At 38.2% G+C, this 12,735-nt stretch overlaps 1 protein-coding gene across 1 annotated transcript in view; it reads right to left on the bottom strand.

Moving 5' to 3' along the window:
- AXDND1 (axonemal dynein light chain domain containing 1) overlaps positions 1–12,735 on the bottom strand; it is a gene marked incomplete at its 3' end in the record, with an annotated part of 381,147 nt that overhangs the window by 281,470 nt on the left and 86,942 nt on the right. The window contains 2 exon segments of the mRNA XM_007937629.1: positions 1,178–1,280; positions 1,919–1,975. Coding sequence (XP_007935820.1) covers positions 1,178–1,280; positions 1,919–1,975 — 160 coding nt within the window.

The following is a 12,735-nucleotide window of genomic DNA, read 5'->3' as shown; positions in this document are numbered from 1 at the left end:
AAACCCCCTACCATCAAGTTGATTCTGACTTCCAGTGACCCCATATGACATAGCAGAACTGCCCAATAGGTTTTTCCTAGTTGTAATCTTTATGAGAGCTGATTGCCAAGTTTTTCTCCTAGGGAGCTGCTAGGTGGGTTTGAACCTCCAACCTTTCAGTTAGCAGCCCAGCACTTAACTACTGTACCACTAGGGCAACACATACACACACAAATACACACGCACAGAATGGTATATAGGTCACAATGTAAATAATTGATGAATCTGAGTAAACTTTACATAGGAGTTCCTTGTATTACTCTTGCAACTTTTATGTAAGTTTCCAACTATATTTGAAAAACAATTACAAAACAAAAATGAAAAAATAGCCCTCATAAAGAAAAAAATTCTGTATCTATATGAGACAAATAATTCTTTTATTAAGTACAAAATAAAAATTATAAGTGGTAATAGAGCATGGTTTAATTGGCAGTGCTTTTAACTGCCAGTGTTTTTTTTTTTATCTTATGATGTTAACCATAAAATAATAAGGGACTTAGAATCAGTGGTGTCTTCTATGTATTAAAATACAGTAATAATAATAATGGAGCTCTGGTAGCATAGTATCTAAGCCACTTGACTGCTAACCAGAAGGCTGGCAATTCAAACTCACCAGCCATTCCTCGGAAGGACAGATGGGCAATCTACTTCTATAGTGATACCGCCTTGGAAACCCAAGGAGAGATCGTTATGAGTCGGGTCTGACTTGAGGACACATAACAACAACAACAATAATAATAAATTATATAGCACCTGCAGAACAGTCAGGAACTATTCTAAGCACTTTATGCTCATTATGTCATTTAATCTCTACAACAACCCTCACTCACACTCACTCACTCACTGTCATCATGTTGGAACCAACTCATAGCGACCCCTCCTTGGGTTTCCAAGGCAGTATCATGGTTACTAGCCACTTGCCATAGGCACTATGCAACCAGAGCTCCTTACAACAACCCTATGATGTAGTTGATATTATTATTTCTACCTTATAGTAAGAAAAATGAGACACAAATACATTAAATAACTAACCCAAGATCATCAGTTAATAAAAGGCAGAGTTAGGATTCCAACCCAGGCATTCTGCTTCCAGAGTACATGATTTCAACCACTAGGTTATATTCATCTTCGCAATTACCTGGGTTGGCCCTGTATATTCTTCATTTTCCACACCAGCCCTCTCTAGCATAGTATCCATCACATCATTCAGTTGGACCACTTCTACTCTTTTATTAGGTTTCCTAAAAGATCAAAGTGGTAGAATTATGTAATTAGTGTTACAACAAGTCATCCACAAATGACAAAAAAGAAAAAAAAGTGCACGGAAATGTACATCCTATAAAATATTAAGGCTATTTTAAAACATTAGACTTCTATTTACTGATCTAATAATGTTTTCAGTGAAAAAAAAAGTCAGAAAAATGGAAATAATATGACCCTTTTTTTATAAAAGAAAATATTGTTTCTCTTCAAAAATTCTAAATATCCATGCATAGGATTGTAAGAATATAGAAAAAGATGTGGACAGAGAAATACCAACCTGTTAATACTGGTTACCTCATAATAATATAAGAGAAGAAAAGAAGTAAAGGAGAGATTTGGAGGAAAAAAAAAAGACTTAACAACAGTGTAAAATACTAATAGTTAAGTGTAGAGCACAAAAGTATTTTATACTATTTAAATTTTATTACATAAAACTTGAATATACAGTGGGACAAATGAAAACACTGATTAGATGGTGGTATTTATATAAGCAATAACTGTTTGGGGTTTCTGCTATAACTGTAATAGTCTTTGTGTAATAAACTATCAAGAAAAAGAAATACACACATATATAGTTATTCTTTCCAAGCACATTTTAGAAATAAACCATACTTACATGGATGGGAAGAGCAATAGCCTGTTTTCACTATCTGTGAGCAGAGTTGTATATTTGCTACAAAAAAAAAAAAAAAGACAAATAAATTTTATTTTAAGAAAATCTTCTGGCCTCTTTATCACACATCACCTGATAAAGTAAGACCTCATTCTTGGAATTGGGAAGCTGAGAAGCAAACAAAGAGCCCATCATTTTGCACATAAATACATACCTAAATATCCAAAGACATCTACAGACACGCATATGATGACATCGATTATATTTGGAACATTTTTAAGGAAAGAGCATTTAATCACATTCCTCAGTAATGTTACAATATGAAATATTCCTTGATTCATAAAACATACACACATACATTTTTCAAAGGTGAAAGGATGTTTTTAAGAACATCCTTTGACTTAAGGTCAACAAAATTAAGTGACTGACCAGTTTTTAAAACTAATAAAAAGCAGAGATGATACTAGAACCCAGGTTTCCTGACTTTGAGGCATGTTTTCTCTCTGAGAGTACTTATTAACACCTAAATGAGTATCACAATAAAAGTGATTCAATAAACTTCATTGTAATCCTTCAAATTCATTATTATTATCTATCTTTTTTATTCCCCAGTAAATAGACATTTCCTTTGGTTCTGCCCTCTACTGGAACACAGTTAATTAATAAGGTCCAGTTTCAGAATTTATATCAGTGAACAATCTCTAAAGAATATAAAGATGCAAAATAAAGCTTGCAGATCTTGTTTTCTAAGCACCATTCTCCATTAAAAAAAAAAAAATTAGGACTCCCTGGAAAAGTGACTCATGGCTCATTCTAGAGCTAGAGTTGGAAAGTACAAGATGAACCTGGCAACAATGAAATACAGCCAGAATGTTCCTTAGAAGAGAGAATGGCCAGACTTCACCTCATGCACTTTGTTCATGTTGTCAGAAGGGGCCAGTCTCTAGAGAAGGATATCATGCTTGGTAAAGTAGAGGGTCAGCAAAAAAGGGAAAGACCCTCAAAGAAACAGACTGATACAGTAGCTGTAATAATGGACTCAAGTATAGCAAAGATTTGAGGATGGCGCAGAACCAGGCAGTGTTTTCTTCTGTTGTACATAGGGTCACTATGAGTCAGAGCTGACTTGATAGCACCTAACAATAATAACAACACAAGAAAAATGGGAACATTTCTAAAGAACACAAAAGCTAGTTCAGAGTAGCTGCCACTGGCCAAATCTGGGACAATAAGATCAAAATAAATAATGATAGTAAAGAATCTATTGAATAAAATAAACATCCACAGCCAAAAGGTAAAATTCCAAATAATAAATATAGAAGCAATGATGAAGTTAAAAAATCATATAAAAGGATTAACAACTCATGAGTGAAATTTTAATGAAGGATATTCATAGTTTCAAACTATCTCCCTATAAAATACTTGTCCCATACAAAGAGAAAAATACTAATTTTCCAGTGGAAAACTTGGCAAGTTTAATCGTGACCTCACATAAAACAAAACAAAATACTGACTGGTTCTGCACTATCGTCACATCATTGATGTGAGCCTGTTGTTGCACCCACTGGGTTAATCCACCTCATTGAGGGTCTTCCTCTTTTTTTACTGACCCTCTACTTTACCAAGCCTGGTAGCATAGTGACTAAGGCACTTGACTGCTAACCAGAAGGCTGGTGGTTCAAACCCACCAGCCACTCCTCAGAAGGAAGGTTGGGCAATCTACTTCTGTAGTGATAACACCTCGGAAACCCAAGGAGGGGTCACACATAACAACAACACTTTACCAAGCGTGATATCCTTCTCCACAAACTGATCTCTCCTGACAACTTGACTAAAGTATGAGAAGTAAAGTCTCATCATCCTCACTTCTAATGAGTATTCTGGCTGTACTTTATCCTAGAAAAATTAGTTTGTTCTTCTGGCAGTCCACGATATATTCACCTTACCAATACCATCATTCAAATGTATCAATTCTTCTTTGGTCTTCTTTATTCATTGTCTAGCTTTCACATGCATATACATGAAACAAATGAAAAGATCATGGCTTGGGGCAGGCACATTTTAGTCTTCAAAGTGACATCTTTGCTCTTAAATACTTTAAAAAGGTCTTTTGCAGCAGATTAGCCCAATGTTAATACATCATTTGATTTCATGCCTGTTGCTTCCATGGGTACTGCTTGTGAATCCAAGTGAAATGAAATCCTTGACAACTTCAGTTTTTCCTCCACTTATTGTGATGTTACTTATTGGTCCAATTGTGAAGATATTTGGTTTCTTTATGTTGAGCTGCAATCCATACTACAGGCTGTAGTCTTTGATCTTCATCAGTAAGTGCTTCAAGTCTTCTACACTTTCAGCAAGAAAGTTGTGTCGGAGACATCCTATAAGATGGCAGAATAGGCAGACAAGCTACACAGACCCTCTTCAACAAAGAAAAGAGAAACCCATTGACAGAGATACAGAAGACAATCCTGGAGTCCTGAGCTTTGAAAGGAGGTGTACAGAAGTGGATTCAGCATGAACTAGTGAAAAAACATGAATGAAAACAGTGAGTATGGAGATGGTTGGAGCAGCAGACTGTCAGCTACTCTGACAAAACCAACAGCCTGAATATTTCCAAGTGGTGTTGGGACCTGAGAAGTGACCTAAAGATGAGCTCTGGTCACCAACAGCTGCAGGGAAGACTGTGCTGGTGGCCTATGACTAGGAAGAGAAACAACAAGGAGGGAGACAACCTGAGCTGTGGACTTTTGGCTGTCCAGAAGGCACAGCCATTTTGATTGTTTGCAAGCGGTGGTCATTTTGGACATTTAAAGTGACGGAGGGTGCAGCCATTTCAAATGTTTACAAGTGGTGGCCATGTTGGATATTTAAAGTGACCCAGGGTGCAGCCATTTTGAATGTTTCCAAGCAGTGGCCATTTTGGATACTTAAAGTGACCGAGGACTCAGCCATTTTGAATGTTTACAAGTGGCAGCCGTATTGGATTTTAAAGTGACAGCATTCACATTCAGATTCCAGGGACCTAAAAATAGGTTCTATTTGCCAAGGATGGCAGGGACATACGGGGGGCTGACAATGAGAAAGAAGACAGGTGGTGAACATATAAGTGCTGCCAATTTGTGAATAAAGAAGCACAGTACCCTGCTTACTTAGATAAAATCCAAAGAAACTGAAAATCATGGGCAAGTCACTTCAACACATAATTAGCAATTAAATATAAACACAAAAAAATCACAATGCCTCGTAGACAACAGAGCATCACAGTCCACACAAAGAAGCAAGATAAAATGGGCAAACAAGGAACAAGGATATAGACCCAGAACACATCCCTAAGGAAGAAGCAGCACTGGAACTTCCTCATAAGGAATTCAAAAGAATTATATTCAGGCATCTTCAACAGACAAGAGACAGATCAAGGAGAACACTGACAAAACTGAGGAAAACCCTACAACAATTTCAAAAGATAATACAAGAACAAAATGATAAAGTAAATGAAAAATCAGAAATGATACAAAATCAACAGATAGAAATCCAGAAGATTAATACTAAATTCTCAGAAATAGATAACACATTGAAAGGGTAAAGGAGCAGAACTGAATCAATGGAAGACAGAATTAGTGAGATTGAACACAAATACCTCAGTATTTCTTTGAAAGGGATCAATCAGAAAAAAGATCAAAACAAAATGAAGAAACCCTTCATTCATATCCCATTGTGGGATACCATCAAAAAGAATGTTGTTATTATTGTTGTTATGTGCTGTTGAGTCAGCCCCGACTCATAGCGACTCCTCCTTGGGTTTCCAAGGCAATATCACTACGGAAGTAGATTGCCCAACCTTCCTTCCAAGGAGTGGCTGGTGGGTTTGAACCACCAGCCTTCTGTTAGCAGTCAAGTGCCTTAGGCACTTGTAATCGGAATTTGAGAACAAGGAGAGACAAATACAACCACAGAGAAAAGTGTCAAAGACTTGTTGGAAGAGAACTTCCCTAGCATCATAAAAGATAAGAACATTCAAGAAGTCCAACGAACCCCAAACAGGATAGACCCCAAAAGAAAATCACCAAGACATATCATCAAACTCACTAAAGCCAAAGACAAAGAAAGAATCCTGAAAGCAGCACAGGGAAAACAAAGTTACCTACAAGGTAACCTACAAGACTAAGCCTGGATTTCTCAGCAGAAACCATGCAGGTGAGAAGACAATGGGGTAGTATATATAAAACCCTGAAAGAAAAAAATTACCAACCAAGAATTAATATACCCAGCAAAACTGTCCCTCAAATACGATGGTGAAATTAGGACATTTCCAGATAAGCAGAAATTAAGGGAATTTGGTAAAACCAGACCAACCTTACAAGAAATGCTAAAATGAATCCTTTGGGGGGAGAACTAACAACAGCAAACAACACCTGACCATCAACACACATGATGACACAATCCAGAAACCAACCCAGTTATGGAAGTATCCAAAGTAAGTAAGCCTACAAGATTGTAAACAGGCAACAGAGACATCAGTTGACAAATGAGGACAACTACAAACCACAAAGAAGGAAAAAATGTGTAGTTACAAAACTTCCAAATGGTAGGTGTTTTGGTTACCTATAGCTGCTCTGACAAGAATATACCACAAACAGGATGGCCTTAAGAAACAGAAGTTTATTCTTAGTATTTGGAGGCTTTAAGTCTGCGTTTGAAGTGCCAGGGGCTGGGTGAAAGCCCCTCAACCTTGGGCTTCAGCTCTGCCTCCTGCTCTCAGCCCACTGCAGCTGGAGGCTTTTCTTCACTCAGCTGCTGGCTACTGAGGCTGACAAGCCCAAGGCTGGCACAGTCCCGATGTTACCAAACCACAAAGAAGGCCATTAAATCAAATCCATTAATGGTCCCAAGGTCTGCAGAGTATGGCAGGCTGCTGAATGACATGGCTACACACAGGTTTCAAGCATGCCATAAGCTAGAGACCGTTCCCAAAGCTGCTGCTTATATACAGGAAGCAGACCACATCGCTAAAGCAGCTACTCAGCTGCTTGTGGTAGATCCCATCATGGAGTTGACCACCAGTTTCATCATGGGGAATAACTACCACCAGCTGCCCAGCCACTGAACCAGGCCCAACCAAGTTGACACACAATCTTAATTACCACAGTATGGAAGTCAAGACAACTAACTGCAAGATAGAATGGACTATTCTAAACTTGGGAAGAAAATTATAAATCACAGGGTAATCTCAAAGAAAAATCATAAACCTTCACATCAAAATAAAAAGCACAAGCACAAATATTTAGCAAATACTAAAACAATAGCAACAAAGAAGTAACAACATTATTCATAAACAAAACGAACTCAGCACAGAAAATTATATGGAACAAAGAAATCAGCAACACCATGAAAAAACACATAATAAAATGACAACAACAAATTCATACTTGCCAATAATTACATATCTGACAAGGGACTTATCTCTAAAATTTATAGAAAACTCTAATACCTCAACAATAAAAAGATTAACAATCTAATTAAAAAATGGGTAGAAGACATGAATAGGCACTTCACCAAAGAGGATATTCAGACAGCCAGCAAATACATGAAGAAATGTTTACAATCATTAGCCATTAGAGAGATGGAAATCAAAACAACGATGAGATACCATCTCACTCCAGCACTGATGGCAAAGTTCAACAAGATAGAAAATAACAAGTGCTGGCAAAGATGTAGAGAGATTGGGACTCTCATACACTGCTGGTGGGACTGTGAAATTATACAATCACTGTGGGAAACAGTATGGCAATTCCTTAAAAAGCTGGAATTTGAAACAGCATTTGGCCCAGCAATTTCATTACTAGGTATATATCCTAAAGAAGTGAGAGCCAGGACAATAACAGATATATGCACACCCATGTTCATCACAGCACTATGTACAATAGCAAAAAGATGGAATCAACCTAGATGACCATCAACAGAAGAATGGATAACCAAACTATGGTACATACACACAATGGAATACAATGTAACACTAAAGAATAATGTATAATCTGCAAAACACTGCATAACATGGATGAGCTTGGAAGACACTACGCTGAGTGAAATAAGTCAATTATGTTGTTGTTGTTGTTATGTGCCATCAAGTTGGACCTGACTCATAGCGACCCCCCCCCCTTGGGTTTCCGAGGCAGTATCACTACGGAAGTAGATTGCCCCATCTTCCTTCCGAGGAGTGGCTGGTGGGTTTGAACCGCCAGCCTTCTGGGTAGCAGTCAAGTGTCTTAGCCACTATGCTACCAGAGCTCCCAAGTCAATTATAGAAGGACAAATATAGTGTATTAGTTCATTATTATAAAAAGATAAGGAAAGGTTTATAGATGGAAGGAAATTTTCTTTGTTGGTTACCAGGCCATTAAATCAAATCCATTAATGGTCCCAAGGTCTGCAGAGTATGGTCTGCAGGAGGGAACTGCAAAAAGGGAGGGGAGGGGAGGGAACATTGCAAAAAAAATTGATCGGATTGAAAATGGAGTCTCATCAGTAATCACCATGCTATTTCCCTCTAGCATCTTAGTGCGTGAAAAACTAGGTACAGCAGTTTGAATTAGGGATTTTGGTGCTCTGAACAGCTCACTGAATCAGAGCGCACCAAAAACAGAGGAGTAGAATTACAGGGAAAGAAATTAAGGAAGATCTACCTAGCGGAGGGAGGATGGGCAGCTGAGAGAGGCCATTGGAGACTTCCCTGGGGGAGTGACTGGTGGATGAGGGCAGCCACCTGAGACCTCCCTGGGCCAAGGCAGAAGACACCCTGTATCAGCATACCAGCGACCACACCAACATACCAGCAAACATTCCAAGGATCTACCTTCAGCACCTGATTTTATCGGTAACTTGGGTTGGCTAAGCGCAAACGGGCACACACAGCACCACTGAAACCCAAGTGGAGAGCTGACTGGTGCTCCAGGTGGGTGAGCTTGCTTCCCCCTCAGTGGGTCACTGAGTGAGCTTGGGTCAGCTTGGGAGGCATTGAGAGGTCTGTGCTTGTCTTTGTCACTGATGTTGGGACCACAGATTACTAGCAGGCACTCTCCCAACTCCAGCACAGCTGAAACCGTGTGCATCTTTAGCACCGCAGGTGGGCGGTATCACAGACAGACTCCCAAGCCATTCACAGTTTGGGCAGAGTGGGCTGGCGCTTTGGGCAGATGGGGTGGAGAGAAAGGAATCCACAGCCAAGTGCGGACCCGGAAATTTGCCTTGGATCAGCTTTTTGGCAGTGAGGGGCCTCGGGAGCAGGGTCTTTGCATGTGTCTGAGCCTGGCGGAAAGTGTCAACACCCTAACAACAGGAATATTTCCTGAAATTGAGCCATGGACTTGTAAATAACAGTACAATGTCATCAGTAGCAGCCTGCTCAAAGCCTTAGAAACCGACCCTAGCAACACCAAGCTTTCCTTCTTCCACTCCCACCTTCTCCACCCATAACTTCACTCATTCAGTAGAAGAAACCATATTCAGCCAACATAAAACCTCTGGTTTGAACTCTAAACCCTCTTTAAGACAAACAGAAACACAATCCACAGTCCACACAGTGATTCCACCATCACAAAGAAAACTGCAGAGCAACCCAGCATACATGAATCAATAATAAAATAAAATACACCAGCTTCACTTTTCCAAAATATTAAACCATAAAACCAAGACAAAACAAATCAACACATAACCAGCAGTTAAAGACAACCTCAAAGTGTCTAGGAAACAACAGAAACCTCAAATAAAACAAAAAAAAAAAAAAAACAAGACAAGGCATTAGAACCAAAATCACAAAGGTCTCATTATACATGGAGGAAGAGGAGGCAATAGAATTATCTGAGAAGGAATTTAGAAGATATGTTTATAGAGCTGTACAAGAGCCTAAGGAAACCCCAAACAGAAACAAGAAGAACACAGACAGTTCCCTGGAGGAACTCGGGAAAATCACTGAGGAACAGAATATCAAGATTAATGCACAATCAGAACTCATACAAAAACAGCAGTTAGAAATGCAAAAGATGTCTATTGACATGCAGAGCTTGAGCACCAAAATGACAGAACTACACAACACAGTAGAAGCTCAAAAGAATAGATTAGAACTGGCTGAAGAATGCATATCCCAACTAGAAGACAAATTTCTGGACACTAGCCTATATGAAGAAAAATCAGAACAAAGATTTAAGAGAAATGAAGAGAACCCAAGAATTATATGCAATGACATGAGATGAAACAATGGAGACTTGTTGGAATTCCAGAACAAGATGAGGTGAAAAAGACCACTGAGAAAATTGTGGAAGACCTGCTAGCAGAAAACTTCCCCCATATCATGAAGGAAGAAAAGATATTTGTCCAAGAAGCTCATAGAACCCCACACAAGATTGATCCCAAAAGAAAAACACCGAGGCATATTATAATCAAACTTTCCAAAACCAAAGACAAAGAAAAAATTTTGAGAGCTGCCCGGGAAAAAAGAAATATTACTTATAATAATCAAACAGTTAGGCTGAGCTCCGATTACTCAGCAGAAACCATGCAGGCAAGAAGGCAATGGGATGGCATATATAAAACACTGAAGGAAAAGAACTTCCAACCAAGAATCCTATATCCAGCCAAATTATCCACCAAATATGAGGGCAAAATCAAGGCATTCTCAGATGAACAGAAATTAAGACACTCTGTGAAAACTAGATCAACCCTACAAGAAATGCTTAAGGAAGTCCTACCCACTACAGAGATCAACAAAACCAGGATATGTGACATCAACTCTAAAACCAAATCAGAAATAGATAATCATAATAAGACCATAAAATATTCTACCTTAAAAACCAAGGAACTCAATCAGCACACAACAACAGCAACGAATCTATCAGAGGGAATAATACTTCTAGGTACAGACCATCAAATGGAGAGGAAAACACGACAATGTCTTTGCAGTATGCACTGTTCTAAAAATGTAGAGACAAGAATATACTCCAAGGTAACCACAGAGAAAAGTAACAATTCTTCTAAGCAAATCCAGAAGGAAGGAAAACATATGGGTTTAATAAACACAAAACCAAATATAAAGAAGGGAGAAAGCATTAGCCAACAAACTGAACTCAGCACAGAAATGTACACAGCCCAAGGAAACATCAACAACATGACAAAAAAAACCACAATAGAATGACACCAATCAACTCATACCTATCACTAATTACACTCAATGTGAATGGACTAAATGCACCTATCAAGAGAAAGAGAGTGGCAGACTGGATAAGAAAAGAAGACCCATCGATATGCTGCCTACAAGAGACACACCTTAAACACAAAGATAAAAACAAATTAAGAGTTAAAGGATCGAAAAGAATATACCAGGTCAATGGAAACCAAAAAAGGGCAGGGGTAGCAATTATGATTTCTGATAAAACAGACATTAAAGTGAAAAACATATTAAGAGACAAGGAGGGGCATTATATGATCATTACATAAGGGTCAACTGACAAAGAAGATATTACAATAATAAATATTTATGCACCCAATGGAAGTGCTCCCAAATACACAAAGGAAATATTAACTGAATTAAAAGGAATAATAGACAACTCCACAATAGTAGTAGGAGACTTTAACACACAACTTTCAAGGAGGGACAGGTCAATGGGAAAAAAACTCAACAAGGATACAGAAGAACTCAACAATACAATCAACCAACTGGAACTCATAGACATATATAGAGCACTTAACCCAACAAAAAGAGAACTCACATTCTTTTCCAGTGCACATGGATCCTTCCCCAGAATAGGCCATATGCTAGGACATAAAACAAGCCTCAGTAAATTCAAAACACTGAAATACTGCAAAGCATCTTCTCAGACCACAATGCTATAAAACTGTTGTTGTTGGTATAAAACTAGAAATTAATAATAGGAAGACCAAGGAAAAAGCATCAAACATATGGAAGCTGAACAACTCCTTAAAAACTATTGGGTTACAGAAGAGATAAAATCTGAAATAAAACAATTCCTAGAAACTAATGAGAATGAAGATACATCCTACAAAAACCTATGGGACACAGTGAAAGCAGTACTCAGAGGACAGTTTATAGCAATAAATGCATACATCAAAAAAGAGGAAAGAAACAAAATCAACACTCTAACTCATCAACTCCAACAACTAGAAATAGAACAACAAAAGAATCCTACAGTGTCTAGAAGCAAGGAAATAATAAAGATCAGAGCAGAAATAAATGGAACAGAAAACGAAAAACCCATAGAGAAAATCAACAAAACAAAGAGCTGGTTCTTAAAAGATTAATAAAATCGATAAACCATTGGCAGACCTAACAAAAGAAAAGAAGAAGACCCAAATCACAAGAATTGTAAACAAAAATGGTGTCACCACAACAGAACCAACTGAAATAAAAAAGATACTGACAGAATATTATGAAAAACTGTACACCAATATATATAGATTTGAGAACCTAGAAGAGATGGACAAGTTTCTAGAATCACAAGACCTACCTAAATTATCCCACTCAGAAACAAAAAACTTGAATAGACCCATAACAAAAGAAGAAACTGAACAGGTCATAAAAATCTTCCCACAAAGAAAAGCCCTGGCCCTGATGGCTTCACTGGAGAATTCTATCTAATATTCAGAGAAGAGTTGACACCTATGCTACTCAAGCTATTCCAGAGCATAGAAAAAGATGGAGTACTCCCAAACTCATTTTATGAAGGAAGCATAACACTAATACCAAAACCAGGGAAAGACAACACTAGAAAGGAAAACTACAGACCAATATCACTCACAAACATAGATGC

The sequence above is a fragment of the Orycteropus afer genome, unplaced genomic scaffold (assembly GCF_000298275.1).
Source record: "Orycteropus afer afer isolate SDZICR_OR568_19922 unplaced genomic scaffold, OryAfe1.0 scaffold00043, whole genome shotgun sequence".
Taxonomy (NCBI): Eukaryota; Metazoa; Chordata; class Mammalia; order Tubulidentata; family Orycteropodidae; genus Orycteropus; species Orycteropus afer.
The sequence above is the reverse complement of the archived record's forward strand: the minus strand, read 5'-3'. Positions and strand labels throughout refer to the sequence as shown.